Here is a 19,663-nt window from a genome sequence, read left to right on the forward strand (position 1 = left end):
GAAGAATAGAAATAGAGAGCAAAGAACAGTAAGAGGGAAAACAACAAAAAGTGAAGAAGAAGATGCAAGGACTAACATGTTTACATGGAAAAAGAAGAAGTATTGCATGGCTGCCACCAGGCTTCCCAACCTCCACCACCACAAACGACAGCGAACAGGCTCCTTCACTTTAGGTAATCTTCTCTCCTTCTTTGATCTGTCTTTTTGGCTTGTTTTATTTGCATGCAAAACATGAGCAATTCACATTCTGCAGCAAATGAAAATATAATTAGCCGGTTATTGTACGACGCACAATAACCACCTAATTATAATTAATGAATTACTATGCATAACATAATAACTAGCTATCTTTGTGAGCTGGACTTTAGTAGCCTAGTCCACATGGTTGGGCTCCTCTATAGAAATCAGTTTTTTTTTTGGTCATTTCTGGCCTAGTTTTAGTTTGGAATAATGCCGGCCCAGTTTCTTTTTGGGCCATGTCCAACCCATTCCAAAAAAAATATTTTTCAAAAACATTAGTGATTTTTCTCATGTATTTTTCTATCAATTTTGCTTAATACTAGCTTATATTTTTATAACATAAATATACATATTCAGTATTAAAATACCCGATTTTATTCAAAAAAATAAATAATATTTTTGTTTCATGCATATAATCAAGTCTCTCAAATCTAAAAAAATTATATTGTATTTTCATACAATAAAAAAACTCAAAAATAGGTTTTAGCATATATGTTGGCTTTGATAACCAATTTATTAAAGTCACAAGAACTGGATCAATATTTCAAAAAATTCAAAAATTTATTTTTCTTTTAATATCTAGGATTACAAACTTACATGTAAGACGTATTTCTAATATTAAAATCAGCTTCTTTAGTTGACATAGAATATCAGACAATCAAACAATGTAGCCTACTTTAAGTAGAACGTATTTGGGGTGTTAAAACCTTCCATTTATGCAACTAGTCTCCGTGCTCAATCTCTGAGACTAGTTAGGGTTCATAGTAATCAAATACAAGGTGGCAACTTTCATTATATTTTCCACTAATAAAAGATAAGAATTTCTTGTTTGACCATATTTGCTAGATATAGATAGTATACAAATTCCTGGGGATAGACAATCGCCACACATGTGCGATAATTATTATTTATTTTATTTGAAATAATTTATAAAATTATATTTTTTTATTTCTTCATCTTTTAACTTTTTTATTTGTTAAATTTGATATATATTATTTTGATTGTTATTTATTATATTTGAGATAATTTATAAAATTATATATTTTTAATTTTATTCTCATTCAACTTTTTAATTTATAAGATTTGTCCCTTATTATTTTAATAAATTAAACAAATATATTAACAATTTATTTTCCAACTTATTTTTTATGATATAGCCAAATATTGAAAAATATTTTACATCTTATTTTTCATGGTGTTACCAAATATAAAAAAATAATTCACTTTTAAAAATCTATTTTTTAAGGAAATCACTTTCTAAAAAAATTAATTTCCAAGCAAAGAAACAATACTTTAATTTAATTGTTATAAAAGGGTTAATTTAATTGTTATAAAAGGGCTGATGTCATGTGTGGAGGCGTGTTTATTGTAGCTGTCATTGTAAATTGTAATGATGCAATTAGCCTGGCTTTTGGGGTACGAGGGTTTTTTTTTTTTTTTTTAATAGTGAAAATGCTAAAAAGCCTTTTAAGTCAAGGATTATATGTCTGGGGTTCATGGGCAATTCAGTTTTTTCCTTTTGAATACGGAGTGAAATTACTCAAATGCTCTTGGAGTTTTTTTTTATATATAAAAAATTAGTCTTTTATATCTTTTTAAGTTTGGTTTTTTTGTTATTTATTATGTTTTTGTTGAGGGTATTATGGTTTTTTAATTATAAATGTATATTAAAATTATTTAATTGCCAACAAAGTAAAAAAAAAACCCTTCAGTCAAAGGTTTTTCATGTTTTTAATATTTGTTTTTTTTTTTTTGTTGAGGCTATTATGATATTTTTAATATAAATTAAATAATATTAAAATTTTAAAAATTATTGATGTTTGTCATGAAAAAAAAATTATTGATGTCTGGTACAATACGTGTTGCTGATGATTGGGATGTTTATCATGAAAAAACGTTTTTTTTCCTTGCCTCACCTCAAATTGTGGATTTGTTCTCTTTGTTTAAGTTTATTTCAATTCCGGTGCTTTTTTTTATTTTTATTTTTTGTGGAAGTTTTTTTTTTCAATTTAGTTCTTATTTTTTGATTTTTGATTTTTTTCTCAGTCCTTTAATATATATATATATATTTGACCATTCAATCCAAATTTATAATGTATTATTTTTATCATTTTGGTCTTTATTCTTTTTATTTTTTTACTTTTGTTAATGTTTTTATTCTTTTCAATTTAACCCTCAAATTAAACTTTTTTGTTGCCCTCTATTTTTTTTTATATTTCTATTTTAACCTTTATTCTTTTAATTTTTAATTTTTATTTTGAATATTTTTGTGTAATTTCTTTATTTTCTTGATTTCATCATTTAATGTTTCATTTCTTAGGAACTGAGTTTCATGATTTTTTTATATATAGTGCTTTCAATCTGATAATCTGTGTCACAAGTTTGAAAAGTTAATAGCAGTCAACATTTTTTTTTATTTTTTTTTAATATCGTCAAATGACAAATTTTTTTAAAAAAATACCTTTATGGTTTTTTTAAATTTTATTTTCTATCAAATTATCCTAATCTCATGAGCTAAGACGACGTGAATTTTATATGTTAATTTAGACTATCAAATTACATGTTTATCATGTTAACTTGATTTGGCTTTCATCAATATTTTTATTATTTTTTTACCCTATTTCATCCTATCATGATTAATTAATTAAAAAATAAACAACATTGTATTTCTGTTCTAGGATAAAGATTTTCTTTCCAGGTTATTGTCATTGCTTTTTTCATATATATATTTTCATTTGCTATCATTGCTTTTTTTGTTTTTCCTATATGATCTAAATAATTCCAAATTATTTGGTTGGTTGGGATTACAATGCAGGGTATTAATTTAGGAAAAAAAAACATGCTTATAATATCTAAATATGTTTTTTTTTTAAATAACACAGGCATGATGCATAACATGATTCCAACTAATGATATACAAGATATATGATCTAGGGCATTAAGTAAAACCTTCCATGCTCAAGTGGTGTATTTAAGAAAAATTTTGAAACCAAGATAACTATTCCAAGCCGAATCTAAAAAGTTTAATTAGTTGACTCTGAGTTCGAGAAGCTCAGGTACAACGATATCCTAGTTTCCCCTTTCACCTTCTGCACTATAAATGGGAGGAATTCATTTCAGTGGAAACTCGTAGCCCAGAATTAAATCTTGATTTATCGATCGGTGATCTGCTTAAAATCCAGATGCATGGTTTTCCTAAATCATTATCAGCTATTAAAAGTTTGTCAAGATTCAGCTAGTAATCTCAGTGTACAGCAGTTCCAAAACCAGTCTTTTTTAACGAATCCAATCGAATCATGCTGTTGAAGAGATTAATAGAGCACATTTACATTACAATAGGGTCTAGAGGTTTGGATGGCATGAACAATCTTGCATGCAGCTAGCAACAGTTATCTTCGCGAAAGCAAAGTTCTAAAATGAGCTTATACATTTGTAATTTTTCAAGCAAAACCAGAATCAGTTGGCTTCAGATGTTAACAGAAATTCTCAGCTATAATCCTAATCAGAATCTGAATCTTCTGGCTCTTCAGACTCAAGTTCTTCAACTTTGTTAGCCACAACTTCAGCCTTAAGGGATAGACGTTGTGTCCATCAAAAGTTTCAGCGAGCAAACACCTATAATTTCTGTTTGAATGGACTTGTTCGCCAGAGGAGCTTGCCATCATGAACCTATTGCTTGCAACATTATTCAGACTACTTCGATCAATATATAAATAGTGCAGGCCTTGGTGATGCCAGTTGAATCAGCATGTATATATGTCTCTAATGCGAGGTGCCACTACCTCTATTCTACTGAATAATAGAAGAAGATATTATCATAAAATTTCTCATTCCGGCAAGAAATGAGAAAGTGCAGCACATGGAGATCAAGGGAGGGAGATTTAGCATTGCGAGGATAGGGAAAAATACGTACTTAATTAGACTAGGATGCCAATCAAGAAAATAAATATTCTTGAAACACAGAACAATCGATACTTAATTAAGAATATGGTCTCCTACAAGATTGTGCGTGGCAAATGGTGGAGGCCTGAGTGGTCGATTCGAGTCCTATCTTAAACAAGAAAACTAGATGGTCAAAAAAATGTCTCAACAAGGAAGAGGCGAAATGGAGCAACCATAAAATGGATACAGAGAAGGCACCTCCTGGCCAGACAATGTCTTCATGGTTTTCTTACCATCCTGGTCTCCAAGAAAAATTGTTCAATCAGGGAACTGTAAGACCAATTTGGTTGAACTAGTGCCTCCATAACTTGACCAAAGTCCCAAATTTAAGATCACGAGTCTTTCATGGTTTCATATATTCAATTCAATTTGATTAACACCATGACATTCTCATTATCAGTTCAAGATCACTAAAAGAAACAAAATTTATTACCCAAGCAATAACTTGACAGTCAAATATGCTGCATTTCAGACAAAAGGATTTGAAAAGCATTTCAGCTTCTTCCACTTCCTCAACCTATCTTCATGTTATGTGTGGTCCCGTACCATATGATGGTGAAACTACTAATTTTCAAGAGACAGCATCTCTTGGTATTAAAATTAACTGGTCAGCTACTGTAGAGGAAGTAGCAAAATTTGAACAAGAGAGCAGAGAAAAACAGGAGAAAAGAGAGAAGAAGAGGCAGCAGAGCAGCCTATATTTTTCCTTTGATTTCCAGCTCGTTCATCATTGAATCGGGTTGAGATTTTGACAGCAGCTTCTAAACACGTTACTCTTCATTATGGACGGTTGGATCGAAGATTGGTGGTATGAAAGCTGGTTATTTTGACAGAAAACGGGGCTGTCAGTATTGTGAGTTTTTCTCAAATAATTCTCCTTTAATCTTGTTGTAATCCGAGAATAAGTTATTCTTGATGATATATATGTTGTATCCCTTAGTTGAATCTGAGGAAAAACATTGTAAACCCATTATTTGTTGATAATAAAAGTTTTTAGGTAAACTACAGTCCCGTGATTTTTCCCGCATCAAGTTTTTCACGTTAAAAATTTTGGTGTTGATTTGTGTGATTATTTGCATTATATTTGGTCATTGTTTAATTCTGATTTTAATGCATAAAGAGGGAAAATGATTGAGACTTGTAAATTGTATTCCGCTGAATTGATTAGGGTAAATTGGTGTCCAATTGTTCCTAATTTTTCCAACACTTCAAAAGTTCAACAAAGTAAACAAACATAACAAAGAAAAAAAAAAACCAAAACCTAGCAACAGAGTTAAAAAAAGATTGCATCTTTTTATATATCAAGTGGATGTGAAAGAGAGAGAGTGAAAAACACTAATATTTGAGTAAGTAAAAAGAATCTAAACTAATTTTGAGAGGTGTAGTTTAACTAATTAGATTTTAGATTTGCTCACTAAAGATTACAGGTTCGAATCCCACAAAGCTCAAGGTCATTGAAGATTTACATAGTTATTAACATTAAAGCTCGTAAGATTAGTCGAGGTACGTGTAAACTCACTCGGACACTTACGTTAATCTAAAAAAAAAATTCAAACTCAAAACTAAGGGTGAGAAAAAAACTTTAAAACCAATTAAACTTCAAAAACTAGAAAAAAATAATTGAAAAAACCGAACTGTGAAAAAAAACCGATTATAATTTTTTAAAAACCAATCAGATTGGTTTCATAAGCATGAAACTGAAAAAACCGAGCAAAACTAGGAAAAAAACTAGTTTTTACTCTAAAATAACTGAAATGAACCGAAACCGATCAGTTTGAACCGGTTTTGGTTTAAAAAAACTAATTTGGTTTTTTTTTTTATAAAAACCAAACCAAACAAAAAATATTTATTCATGCTTAAAACCCTACAAACCAAACATTTTCTCAGCTCATTTCTTCTTCTTTCTCTTTACATCTCTGTCTTTTCCGGGAGTCACTTGGAAGTTTGGAGCTACGGGGGAAGAAGTATGACTTGCAGACTGATATACAGAGGATAGTACAGTTTCAAGAAACCACATTACAAGACGGTGGCGGGCTAGCTGCTATTAGGGATAAGGTTATCAATTTCATTTTATTCCGGCTAAAGACATTGATACAAATTGATATTTTATTTGTTATAGTTTCAAATATGACATTATTATTTTACTTTTTTTTTATAAAGTACATATTCTTTTATTAAGTTGGATTTTTTTTTTCATATTTGTTTTGTAGTTGACAAACCTTCAATGTTTACAGCTGTTATATTATAAGTTTAAAAATAAATATTAAAAAATATAAGGTTATTTTATGTTTATTTTTCATTAAGAATATAACAATCTCTTCAATTTTCTTTGTTTTATATATATATATAATTTATATGTGGTTGAAAGTTAAAATTCGATTAAACGATATTATCAATAATACAAAATATGTCAGAAGACATATTATTTTCCTCCAATTTAACATATATATTAACATGTTATTTATTTATCATTGAGAGAGTAGTTACCACTTATTCAATTTGCTAACAATTATTTATTTATCTTTGTAGCCAGAATTTTATTTTTATCTTTTTTTATTACTATTATAAAGAAAGCCTGTAACTGCGATTCCTTAGTCAAATAAATGCACTCTTTTTTCTTGTTATTAATAAATGATTATGATAGTTAAAAAAAAATACCAATTTTTTTTATTATTATCTTAAGAAGAGGTTATTTTGATCTATTAAAAATTAAGTTGAAACTAAAGATTTTAACAGTCCCTGTCATCTAGAAATTGTTAATTACGCATAAAAAAGTCAAACAATATATAGACTTCATAATTATTTTTTCACTTGAAGGCATTTAGCTTTATTATTATTATTATTATATGATTGGAAAAAAATTGTATAAAGGGCTAGATAGTAAATCAATGATGCTATGAAAAATTGAAAATATAAACATAAATTAATGTTGATGCATGATAGTTAGGTAACTGATATTTTCACAAAAACTATGTGAATTTCCTTTCAATCAAATAAAGTGAATTTTTTTTATTAAAAGAATATTATGATACCGATTGTTTTTAAAGTGTTTTTTGTTTGGAAATTTATTAAAATAATATATATTTTTATTTTTTAAAATTTATTTTTAATATCAATACATTAAAATAATTTAAAAACATAAAAAAAAAATATTTTTTGAAAAGTATCACATAAACAACCACACCATTAATTTTTTTTTGAAATGATAATATTTATGATATGTAATTAGATTTGAAAAATTCAATACATCCTAGATTAATTAATTCTATTTAAATCAAAGTCTTGTTGGTACAAGAAACAATCAAATGAGATTTAATAATATGGGATTGATAAGAAAGATTTAAGAGAGAGAGAGAGATATTTAGTTGAAGAGCCAAAGGTTAAGACAAATAAATAAATAAATATGTTTTTGAGATAATTCTAGAGTGAATTTATGTGATTTCAAAATAAGAGGTACATGAAGACTAGTTGAAGAGCCAAAGGTTAAGACAAAAATTAAATAAATATATTTTTGAGATAATTTTAGAGTGAATTTATGTGCTTTCAAAATAAAAGGTACATGAAGACATATCTCTAGAGATAATATTTATTATTTTTTATATTTAAAATATTATTATAAAAAACTTTCAATTATAAAATTATCTAATTAAGACATGTAATGATAAAAATAATTATTATCATAATTTTAAAATTCAATTCAGATATGACTCGAGGCAAAACTCCAATCATGGTCAGGTTAACCCAAGACCTAAGTCCACATAAGAATAAAAATACTTATTATTACATTTTTAAAATTCAATTTGGAAGTCGACTCGAGGCAAGGCTTGGGTAGCGAGAGAGGTTGAAAAGTGATTATTATTTATTTTTAAAAGTGATTATTATTACAGTTTTAAAACCTGATTTGAGAGTCAATTTAGTTGACCCAAAAACCTTTTTAAAAATAATCAAAGCAACCTTTTTTTTAGCATTTTTTTTAAATCAATAGTTTTTTTACCTATGTTTTATGTCGGGTCATTCTAGGTTTTTGAATGGGTCAAGTTAAGTCAATCATTAATCTAGTTTTTAAAACTTGAATCAGTCTAAGCCTCGAGTTGGCTTGGTTCCGGATCAACCCGTCAGGTCATTTCTAATTTTATAACTAAAGTTATTATATTATTATTAATTTCAACACTCAATATAAACTAAAATAAAAAATATCTAATTATTTTTTAAATATATAAGTTTGATTATAATATATATTAAAGATAAAATATATTTTTTTATAACTTATTTTATCTTATCTAGCACAACTAAATAGAATACAGAGATACAATCACTTTATTTTATATACCATTACCTAATGCAATTATATTTCTGTTCTTTTTTTGTTTTTTTTATTTGTCTCTATTGTTTTTGTTATTTTATTATAGAATAGTAATCAAAAGCTATCTAAATAATTTTTTACAACATTTTTTTTACTTCACCCTTGTATATGAATTATAAGTATATGAACAGTGAACCACATTAAGTTTTTTCCTTTTCTCTTTATTTGCATTTTTTTTAATTGAGTATTTCAATCTTCTTTTTACCATCTCAAATCCCTTTTTTTTTTTTTTAATTTGCATCTTTTTTTTAATTGATTGGGTCATCCAAACATATCTTTTTCACTCATATTTTTATATTACGTCATTTTGCTTTCTATTAAACAATTATAGTTTGATTTTACAAAATTAACCTTAGGTTAACCATGAAATAATATTTGGAATCATGTACACACTAGGCAATACGAGATGAAAGAAATATATAATAAAAAATGATAAAAATACAATATAGAAGAAATATATATACGTAATCCACTGTTGGTTGCAATATTTATCCACAATGTTTTTTTATTTAATTTTTTGTTATTTGACTTTTTTTAATTTTTAATTTAAACTTTTTTATATAGAATTCTCACAATGTTAAGAATAGATCTTGACTTTGAGTTAATACTTAATTTGATAAAATAAAATTTAACTTGATTAAGAATAGGATTTGATTTTAGCTAATTCTCAATTTGACAAAATAAAATTATATTTTATTAATTAAACCAATTAAAATATAAAAAATTTAATTTCAAACTAAAACACATATTCAACCCCTTTTTTTCTTCTAAAAAAGAACATATTATCTCGCTGACCGACTTATTAACTCACCGTGTTACAGGATGACACTACGAGAAGAGCAACACTACAAAGATTATCTTTGGGAGTTCGTTGGATTTGTACAGTCTTTGACAGCAACAACATTTAGTTCTGTACAGTCTTTCTTTGACAACGACAACTGTTATATCTGTACAGTCTTTGACAATGACACTCACTGTTAGGGTGACACTTAGAGAAGAGAAACAATTCAAAGTTGAATCTTGAGTTTGGTAGGGCAGTCCTTGACAATGACCCACGGCAAGCAACTCCTTGACAATTTGGAAAGTTCTATGTAATTTGTACAGTCTTTGAAAGGTCCATGTCTATATAACACTAGGAAAGATCTAGGAAACAAAAAACAGGAAGTTATCTCTCATCGACGACAACACCTTGACAGATTTTGTACAGTCTTTGACAATGACACCATGTGTACATATGGTGCTCCATATTTATTCTTAGAATGCTCCAATTCCTGGAGATGATTTCATATCAGACACACAATTGTTGAGTTGCACAGTGGGAAATCTCACATTTTTGTTTTCTCGTTACTTGATTTGACATCTGCCTTTTTTTCTTATCATTTTTGTTGTTACTCGCAGTTATGCGCTGAATTTACAGTGCACTTGCGGATTGGTATAGAAAAAGTGAAAAGCATAATGATTATGCCAAATCCTTGGCAGATTACGAAGACGTGCAATTACAAAGTGGGGAAGGGGTGATCTTATTGGAAGAGGTTCATTCGCATCAGTAGACAGAGGATCTAATGAAGAGGATTGTTTTTTGCTGTGAAGGAAGTTTCACTTAGTGATCAGAAACGTCTTTGCTCTCTCGAGAATGAGATTGCTTTATTTACACGGTTGGATCATGTAAACAGATCAATGTCTTCAGATATTGCAAGGTCTGAAGTTCTGCTCTGCACTTTAAATGGGAGGAATTCATTTCAATTTGAAACTTCTTGGTGAAACATATTGAAAACTTTTTTTCTTTGAAACTGACAATATCACTTGGTTAGCAAAGAGATTTGCGAATGTCGAAAAAAAAATGACAGGAAAACATTCATGCTCACCTTCATTATAGGGAAACAACTTCTCTGCCTTTCCTTCCTCCTCAATTGAATTTGAACCCCCACCCACCCTTGATCCTCCTTCCCCATTTGCTTTCTTTTGATCTTCTTGTCCTCATGCCTGGTCCTCTCCAATGCTTTCTTCGATAACACAAGCTGCCTGCTCATCATCCTTTAATTTTCTTGGCACTGATAACGACACCTTTTGATTTGACAAAGACACCATTCCACTTGGTTAGCAAAGAGAATTGCGAATGTTGAAAAAAAATGACAATCATGTCATTGCTTCCCACCTTCATTGTAGTGAAACAACTTCTCTGTCTTTCCTTCCTCCTCCACCCCTTTTCCACCCCCACTTCTGTTGATCCTTTCTCATCTTTCCCCAATTGCTTTCTTTTGATCTTCTTGTCCTCATGCCCGGTCTCCTCCAATGCCTTCTTCGAGAACACACGCATCTTGTTCATCACCCTTCAATTTTCTTGGCACTGATAACGACACCTTTCCCTTTGACAATGACACTTTTGTCGCTTGGTTAGCAAAGAGATTTGCAAATGTTGAAAAAACAATGACAATGAAGACATTCCTGCCCAACTACATTATAGGGAAACAACTTCTCTGTCTTCCCTTCCTCCTCAACCCCTTTCCAACCCCAACTTCTGTTGGTCCTTTCTCATCCTTCCCCAATTGCTTTCTTTTGATCTTCTTGTCCTCCCGCCTGGTCTTCTCCGATGCCTTCTTCGAGCACACAAGCTGCCAGTTCATCATCTTATTCTTGTCCAGATTATGCGGACGCCTTTGCTCAGCATGAAACAGGGATGGTAAAGACCTTGAGGCGGGTTATTGAGGCAGCGGCCAGTTCTGCTGGATATGTTGCTCAATATATCGGGTACTCTTACTTTCATTTTTATTCTTAGAATACACTAATTCCTGGAGATGATTTCATATCATGTGTAATGTCTTGAAAATAATATCAGACACAATTTTTGAGTTCCTTAGTGGGAAGTCTACCTGGAATAAGCAGTTAGAGATGCTTACACATAAAAAAGAACCCAAAATCCCATGAGAAGTTTTTTGAGTAAAATTGTGTCCTTTCTTGTATATAAATCCTTACATGTACGAATCCAATTGACTATAACGCTTATTGCCAATTTTTTCTTCCTTTGTAGTGGAGTGTCAGGATTAACAGCAAATATTGTTCAAACAATACTGAAAAAGCTAGGCAGTCCAATTCAGAATGAGAATGGCGGTATGTCATCCTTATCCTGGATTTTAAAGTTACGTTTTGTTGCATCTATCCCTACATGAGGTCCTTCTTATACTTCTTGTTGGTTTCTCTTTTTATTTTCCTTAATTTTCATCCCCACAAGGTGCTGCTGTTTTCAGCAATCCAGAGTATCATGACTCTGTTTTACAGTGTTTAAAGGAAATTGCAAGGGGCAATCACTACAATGATGTTAATTCTCTTGCACTGAAGGTAACCAGCTGTTCTTATATCTTTTCTATTCCATTTATTTATTTTTTTAATTATTATTATTATTATTATTACAAGCAGTTATGCGCTGAATTTACAGTTCACTTGCGGATTGGCATAGACAAAGTGAAAAGCATAATGATAAATCCAAATCTTTGGCAGATTAGCAGACGAAGACGTCCAATTACAATTTGGGAAAGGGGTGATCTTATTGGAAGAGGCTCATTCGCATCAGTATATAGAGGATCTAATGCAGATGGATTATTTTTTGCTGTGAAGGAAGTTTCACTTAGTGATCAGAAACATCTTTGCTATCTCGAGAATGAGATTGCTATATTGAAACGCTTGGATCATGAAAACATAATTCAGTATTATGGAACAGACAAGGATGAAGAAAAGCTTTGTATTTTTTCTAGAGCTTGTAAGTCATGGCACCCTTGAACAAGCATATAAGAATTGCGCTTTCAAGGAATCCCAAGTTTCTCGTTATACTCGACAGATATTGCAAGGTCTGAAGTATCTTCATGGTTGCAATGTGATTCATAGAGATCTTAAATGTGCAAACATACTGGTGACCGAATTTGGAAACATAAAACTTGCTGATTTTGGTCTTTCTAAATTTATGGAAGATGGTCAGTCTTTGAAGCCTGGCTCGAGAAGTTCATTATGGATGGCTCCGGAAGTTGCTAATCCTAAAAGTGGCGGGTATGATTTTCGAGCTGATACATGGAGCCTTGGATGCACTGTGGTGGAAATGCTGACCCGAAAGTATCCACAGTATAATGTCGAGAATACCTTCATGGCCTTAGAACGTGCAATTAGAAAGGGCACAGGACCTATTATTCCTGATTCTCTCTCACAAACTTCGAAGGACTTCATCAAAAAATGCCTGCAGCCAGATCCAAGTATGCGTCCAACTGCTGCCGAGCTTTTAGCTCATCCTTTCGTGAATGAATCATCTTGCACGCAACCTGATCTTAGCGAATTGCTTTATGGTGAAAGGTGAACCTTCAACACTTTTTTTCTTTTCTTTTCAAATCTTATTGTATTATGGACTTGGATTCTAAATCTGTGTGTTCAACCTTTTAGTTTTGATGAATCTGTACTGTGCTGTTGAACATTCCCAGCTGCACTCAATGAAGTTGGTTATCTTGCCAGCCGAGGACATTTAATGTTCTGGTCTTGTTTTTGAATCCTTATCTTCTGTTTATTCTCCTAGATGTACTAATCAGGATGCTCATACTTTAAGCAAACTGGCTATTAGCTCAGATCAGCAGCAAATCTGGATTGAGAATTGACCTCAGTCTATCCATCATCTTCTTATCTCTGATGCAAACCATGTTTCTCACCAAAACTATTTCTTCAGAGCTTGCAAGATCAGAAAAGAAACATTAAGCACCACTACAATGGAGAGTACCCGTTCCAGCAGCTGCGAGCGGATTACTACAGTGGGATTAATCTTATCCCTCCCTATTGCATTATTCATATCATTGATTTTTTGGAATGAACAAGCTTGTAGTGACAGATGGAGGGACCATGCATGGCCATTAATTAAAAGTAGAAAGTCTTGAGTGACCAAAATTGAAGTATAAGGACTAATGTGACTGATTTCTAAAACTTGAGGGACCTTGGAGTTGTTTTAAGCCTAGAAACGGGTTGACATGGGGAATGTCATGTGTGTAGCAAAGTTTTTAAACCCAATTCGGTCGTAAACACAGTCCAAGACCTGGGTCACCGGATCATCTGGATTAGCTCTAATTTTTTTTATAAATCAAAATAATATTTTTTTAATTAAAAATTAAATAAATAATTAATAGATTATAATTGAGTTTTTAATCAAATTTTATTGGATAAATCAAATTATTAAGTTAACCTCCGAAGTCAGTCAAATTATCTAAAATTTTAAATTTTTTTATTTTTTTAAACCCAATTCGATTTAAAAAAAAAATTTCAATTTAATTCTTGGATTCTAATTGTATCAAGTATTTATATTTTCAATTTAATTCTTATTTTTTTTATTCTTGATTATTTTAGCTCTATTATAAAAGGTTTTTTTTTTTAATTTCACCCTATAATCCAATTTTATAGAGTATTATTTTTTATCATTTTGGTTCTTATTCTTTTAATTTTTTTTTATTAATATTTTTATTCTTTTCAATTTAACATTCAAATTGAAAATTTATTGTTGCCGTATATTTTTTTTTCTTATTTCTAGTTTAACCCTCATTAAAATATTATTTTAATTGCTATTTTTTATTTGAAAATTTTTTAATGTAATTATTTATTTATTCAATTTCATCATTTAATGTTTCATTTCTCGAGAATTGGGTTTCATGATTTTTTCATGTATAGTACTTTTAGTCTAATGACCTGGATCACGAGTTTGAAAAATTAATAAAGATTGATATCTTTTTTTGTCTTATTTTCTCTTTTGATATCCTCGAATGACATTTTTTTGTTTTTTTAATAACTTTATGGTTTTCTTAAAAAAGAATTTTATTAAATTATCCTGACCTCATGACATAAAACTTGAGTTTGACATATTAACCTAAACTAACTCAACCCTTGATGCTCAAATTATGTCTATTATATTAGCTTGGGTTGGCTCACACCATCTTTTCTTTCATTTTTTACCATATTCTGTCTATTAATGTTTAATTGATCAAAAAATAAATAACATCGTATTTATGCTCTTGAATAATTTTTTTTTCATGTTATGGTGATTGCCATTTTAATATATATTTTTATGTTTGTTATTTTTGTGTTTTTCTTTTTGTATGATTTAAATAAAGCCAATTTATTTAGTTGGTTGAAATTATAATCTAAATTATTGAATTTCTTTTTTAAAAAAAGAAAACAGCCTAAATATCTTAATGAAAAAATAGCTATTATATGCAGCGTAGTGCGTGACAAATCTAATGATATACATGGATATTAGTAAAACCTTCCATACACAAGTGGCGTATTTAAGGAAAATCTTGAAGTAACTATCCCAAGCCAAATCTCAGAAGTTAACACCATTTGTAGATGCTGTTGATAAGCAGGGATAACTCTCGGATTTTGAGATCTTTCTCTTCCTGCAAAAAAAGTTAATATCTGGCAGTTCACTTGTGGATTGGTATAAGACAAAGTGAAAAGCATAACAATTATGCCAAATCCTTGGCAGATTAGTAGACGAAGACGTACATTTAAGAACTGGAACAAGGGTGATCTTATTTTGGAAGCGGGTCATTCGCATCAGTATACAGAGGATCCAGTGAAGATGGAATATTTTTTGCTGTGAAGCAAGTTTCACTTAGTGATTAGAAACGTCTATGCTCTCTTGAGAAGGAGATTGCTTTATTGAGACTTTTGGATCATGAAAACATAATTCAGTATTATGGAACAGACAAGGATAAGAAAAAGCTTTATATCTTTCTAGAGCTTGTAAGCCATGGCACCCTTGAACAAGCATACAAGAATTAATCACCCTTTCGTGGAATCCCAAGTTTCTCATTATACTCGACAGATTTTGCGGGGTCTGAAGTATGTTCATAGTTGTAATGTGATTCACAGAGATCTTAAATGTGCAAACATATTGGTGACCGATCGAATCTGGAAACATAGAACTTGCTGGTTTTGGTTTGTCTATTATGGAAGATAGCCAGTCTTTGAAGCCTGGCTCGAGAAGTTCATATTGGATGGCTTCGGAAATTGCTAATCGTAGAAGTGGTGGGAATGATTCTCGAGCTGATATATGGAGCTTTGGATGCACAGTGGTGGAAATGTTGCTGAGATTTTAGATCATACTAATTTCTTGGGAGCAAAGGTGAACCTTCAACATTTGTTTTCAAAACTTGTTGTATATGAAATTGGATTCTAAATCTGCAAGTTCAAACATTTACTTTTGATGAATCGGTAGTGTCTAAAATTCCCAACAGGACGTAATTTTGAGGTAAAAACTGGATTAATGCTGCAAGCTGTAAGATTATTTTGCTTTGGGAGCTTTCTTTTTTCTTATGGTCTGGAAGATGGATCATAAATTTTATTTGGAGAGCGTGCCTCAATGTCCTTCCCACCAAGCATAACTTTGAAAAGAGAGGAGTGCAGGTTAAGAATGTGACGGGAACACCAACCCTGGAGATTGAGGTCAATATGGAACCACGGCGAGCTACCAAAACTGGAACCCGCGTGCTGCCGCCTGATACTCAACACAGAAGTTGCAATTTTTGACAGCGAAGGTATTGGCTTAGTCGCTATTATCAGAGATGATAACGGTGAGGTTATGCGTGCAGTATCAAAATTCTTTGGTGTGTCCTCCCCTACCGATGTCGGTGAGGCGCCCGTTTCAGCAGCTGCGTGCAGATTGCTTAGGCCCTAAGGAGGAACATCCCGCACTTGCAATCTTTCTTCAAAGTAACTGATGATACGCCTAAGCATCAACCTCAATTTGAACCTGCATGCATTTATCTTAAAACCCCAGCTTATGGCCAGAGGTTACACGAAAAACCTCCAATCTGGTTTCCGTCATGCCAGGATTTGCAAGGGAACTGATGCCATCAGCATTTACTTTCCACCATCCATGCCAAGAGCTACTTCAAGAAACATGTATGATCTCTTTCTTTGTTTGAAACTAGATTCTGTTAGAACTAGAGTCCAGTACTAGCCAATCAGATTTGCCAGCGGGCTGTATGTTGTCTTGGCTACGAACGATCCAGTGTATAGATTTGAACTAGTAAATTTAAAGAAGATTAAAATGAATATTTTGAGAAATATAAGGATATCCGTCGCCTGTTTTCCTCTGTATAACTCTTCAGTCATAATTATCAAACCCGACTCATATTCTAAAAAGATTATCCAAAGCAATATTTTTTATTTTATTTTATGTAAAGAAATAATACATAGTTTTGAAATAGACTCATGTTTATATTTTTTTAAATAAAAAAAATATTTTAAAATAGATTAAAGTTGTCTCTCCTCATGTGATTAACCATAATTTTACTTTTGATTTGAGATAAGTTTGATAATTGTGTTCTAGCTAATTTTCATAGTCACAAGTTTCTTTAACTTAGTTTTAATTTTGCTCTCAAATAATTTATTTATCAGTTTTATAGCTTAAGTAAGTTAATTTAATATAAGGAATTCTGGAATCGGGACCCATTTGAGAAATCCAAATTGTTTGGGATAGAATTGATAAACAAATTGTTTTGGGGTAAACATTTATACCACCCCAGTAGACGGGGGGTTCTATTTGAGCCTTGCCCGAAAAAACCCTTATGCAACGACAACTGACATGTCATTCATGATAAAAACGACATGTTGTCAGATCTATTCATGTTTGTCTGGTGGCATCAAAACACTTGAGTTTCACGATCATCTCTCTCTAGTCTCTGATCCATCTTATCCCTACTCACCAAAACCCAAAAATACCTCTCTAAACTCTCGAAATTACCTTCCATACCCTTCTCAATTCTGGGTCTCTCTGATCTTTGCTGCATCAAGTAAGTGGCAATCTTTCTCTCTCTGGGTCATCTTTAATTTTCTTTTCTTTATTGAATCATACAAAAAGTTTGTGTTTTTGAATGCAAAGTATAGCTCAGTGTTACTTTTTAATGCTACAGAGTTTCCATCTCTTTTTTTTTCTTTTTCATTTTGTTATTGGTTTGTGGTATGAGAAGAGAAAGAATGAATCTTGTGGTTTCTTGATGTTGTTTGAATGTATAGTCTGATTGCTTTCTGAGAAAAGAGAGGAAAGTGAAAGAGAGAAAACAAGAAGAAATGAAACAGTTTTTGTTAGTGTTTCTTGATTTTTTTGTTTAGTGTTGAATGGTGCTCTTGACATAAAAGTTGGGGTTTTTTTTGGTGGGCCGTTTAGTTTATTGTTTGCTTGGTTTTAGCTGCTGCAGAGAAGAGTGAATTATGCTGTTTTTGGTTTATTCTTGTCAAATTTTGAGCTTAATGTTTAAAGATGAATAAGGGATTTTAAATGGGTTTAAAGGTAATATTGAATTGTGTTATTGTGTGGCAGTGGATGTAGATGAGAGGATTGATATAGCAGAGAGCTCAATTGGAAATGAAGTGGTTGTACATGAAGGTGATAGTATGGTTGTAGAACCACATGAGGGCATGGAGTTTGAATCAGAAGATGCTGCCAAGATATTCTATGATGAATATGCTCGGAAGATAGGGTTTGTAATGCGTGTAATGTCTTGTCGTCGTTCTGAAAGAGATGGGAGGATTCTTGCCAGGCGACTTGGGTGTAATAAGGAGGGTTATTGTGTAAGCATTCGAGGCAAATTCGGAAATGTTCGAAAGCCACGACCAAGTACTAGAGAAGGTTGTAAAGCGATGATTCATGTTAAGTTTGATAAGTCTGGAAAATGGGTGATAACAAAATTTGTCAAGGACCATAATCATCCACTTGTAGTAGCCCCACGTGAAGCTCGTCAAACGTTGGTGAGTTTTCCTCTCTGTTTGTTAACTATGACATGCTGCTTCCATGCTTTACCATCTCTATATATATATGCCTTTGACATGTGATTCTGTAGCCTTCTTCTCTCTGGTAATTAAATAAGCTTTTAAGGAAAATATGTAATTCCTTAAATAAAACTTTCACTTTCTCTGTTCTTTATTTGGTTTTCATGAGTGACAAATACAAGTGTAAAAATTCAGTGCATCACATGCTATTCAAGAAACCAGACAAACGAACTGGGATGTGGTTAATATGTGCTTGGAAGGAAGATTTCTCATGCTTTGAGGTTGTGGAAGTATAATATCTGCATATCTTACGTGATCTGAGTATTGTTTTATTTTTACTTTGTAGGATGAAAAAGACAAAAAAATTCAAGAATTAACTGCTGAATTGAGAAATAAGAAGCGGTTATGTGCCACTTATCAAGAACAGTTAACTGCATTTGTGAAAATTGTTGAAGATCACAGTGAGAAGCTATCCAAGAAAGTTAAAACTGCGGTAGAAAATCTAAAAGAATTTGAGTCTATTGAGCAGGAGCTCATGCAGCGTAGATAGTCTCAGCATTTGGTGTAAGTACTTAGCTATTACTTCTTCAACTCCGTTAGTTGTACAATCTTTTTGACTGTTGTTCTCTGTTTTGTCTCTTCATCGGAAGCAGAAACTGACACAGCAATTAGAAATGTAGTTATAGGATATTGTTATGTTTTCGAATTTGTAGTCCATGTGAGTTCAGTGATTATGTTGGTGGGGGGGCCGGGCTGGGACTCTAGTTTGCAGGTTTATTATGTTTGAGTGCAGATGTCGATGGAGGCGCCACAATAAGTTATGGAAGTTTTTGAAGACAAAAATTTCCGTTTTTAGCAGTCTTGATTTGTATAGCAAACTAGTAATATGAAGTATTGGTAGGTTATGATTTAGTATGCTTTTGCAAGTGATGCATTTTTATGATAGGACATGGATATTTCAAATGGATGGGTGGAACCTTCTCTTCTTTTCTCATACTCTCCAGATTAACTGATTGTTCACCCTGGTGTTGTAGCAATGCTGTCACCGTATAAGATGAATGCAAATGTTATTTTTATCAACTCAAATTTGCTCTGCTCCTTGTTGAAACCAACTCTGACTTTCTGTATATAATACTAGTATATTTGTCCTCATTTCGCATCCGGTCAATAATTTTGTTTAAATATAAGAAAAAATTATTAAGAATATAAAAAATATTTTAAGTGATTTGAGTCTGGTAGTCATGTCAGTTCCAACTCTTGCCTTGCCTGATCCAAGTAAACACAAATAAAAAAAAATGATTATATATTTTAGTTATTATGAGAATTAAA

At 31.4% G+C, this 19,663-nt stretch overlaps 2 protein-coding genes across 2 annotated transcripts; both read left to right on the top strand.

Annotated features, from left to right (window-relative positions):
• The first annotated feature begins 11,135 nt into the window (after positions 1-11,135).
• LOC105134448 (mitogen-activated protein kinase kinase kinase 1-like) lies at positions 11,136-13,176 on the top strand. The gene is made up of 6 exons (XM_011038853.1): positions 11,136-11,293; positions 11,574-11,653; positions 11,775-11,881; positions 12,041-12,299; positions 12,388-12,880; positions 13,098-13,176. The coding sequence occupies exons 1-6, from the start codon at positions 11,136-11,138 to the stop codon at positions 13,174-13,176; spliced, it is 1,176 nt and encodes a 391-aa protein (XP_011037155.1).
• A 4,028-nt stretch (positions 13,177-17,204) lies between these two features.
• LOC105134399 (protein FAR1-RELATED SEQUENCE 5) lies at positions 17,205-19,328 on the top strand. Its single transcript, XM_011038798.1, has 3 exons — positions 17,205-17,358; positions 17,886-18,313; positions 18,681-19,328. Coding segments are annotated over exons 1-3 (633 nt in total). The 5' UTR covers positions 17,205-17,357; the 3' UTR covers positions 18,885-19,328.
• The last annotated feature ends 335 nt before the right edge of the window (positions 19,329-19,663 follow it).

Source organism: Populus euphratica, unplaced genomic scaffold (genome assembly GCF_000495115.2).
Source record: "Populus euphratica unplaced genomic scaffold, PopEup_1.0 scaffold67.1, whole genome shotgun sequence".
NCBI classification, from domain to species: Eukaryota; Viridiplantae; Streptophyta; class Magnoliopsida; order Malpighiales; family Salicaceae; genus Populus; species Populus euphratica.

What these genes read in the sequence shown, in the direction of transcription:
- LOC105134448 (XM_011038853.1), top strand. Translation starts at nt 11,136, where the DNA reads ATGCCTTCTTCGAGCACACAAGCTGCCAGTTCATCATCTTATTCTTGT. An exon ending in AATTCAGAATGAGAATGGCG is followed by an intron (nt 11,654 to 11,774) that starts GTATGTCATCCT and finishes CATCCCCACAAG; the next exon opens with GTGCTGCTGTTTTCAGCAAT. An exon ending in GAATTGCTTTATGGTGAAAG is followed by an intron (nt 12,881 to 13,097) that starts GTGAACCTTCAA and finishes TTATTCTCCTAG; the next exon opens with ATGTACTAATCAGGATGCTC.
- LOC105134399 (XM_011038798.1), top strand. An exon ending in GTGAAGCTCGTCAAACGTTG is followed by an intron (nt 18,314 to 18,680) that starts GTGAGTTTTCCT and finishes TTTACTTTGTAG; the next exon opens with GATGAAAAAGACAAAAAAAT.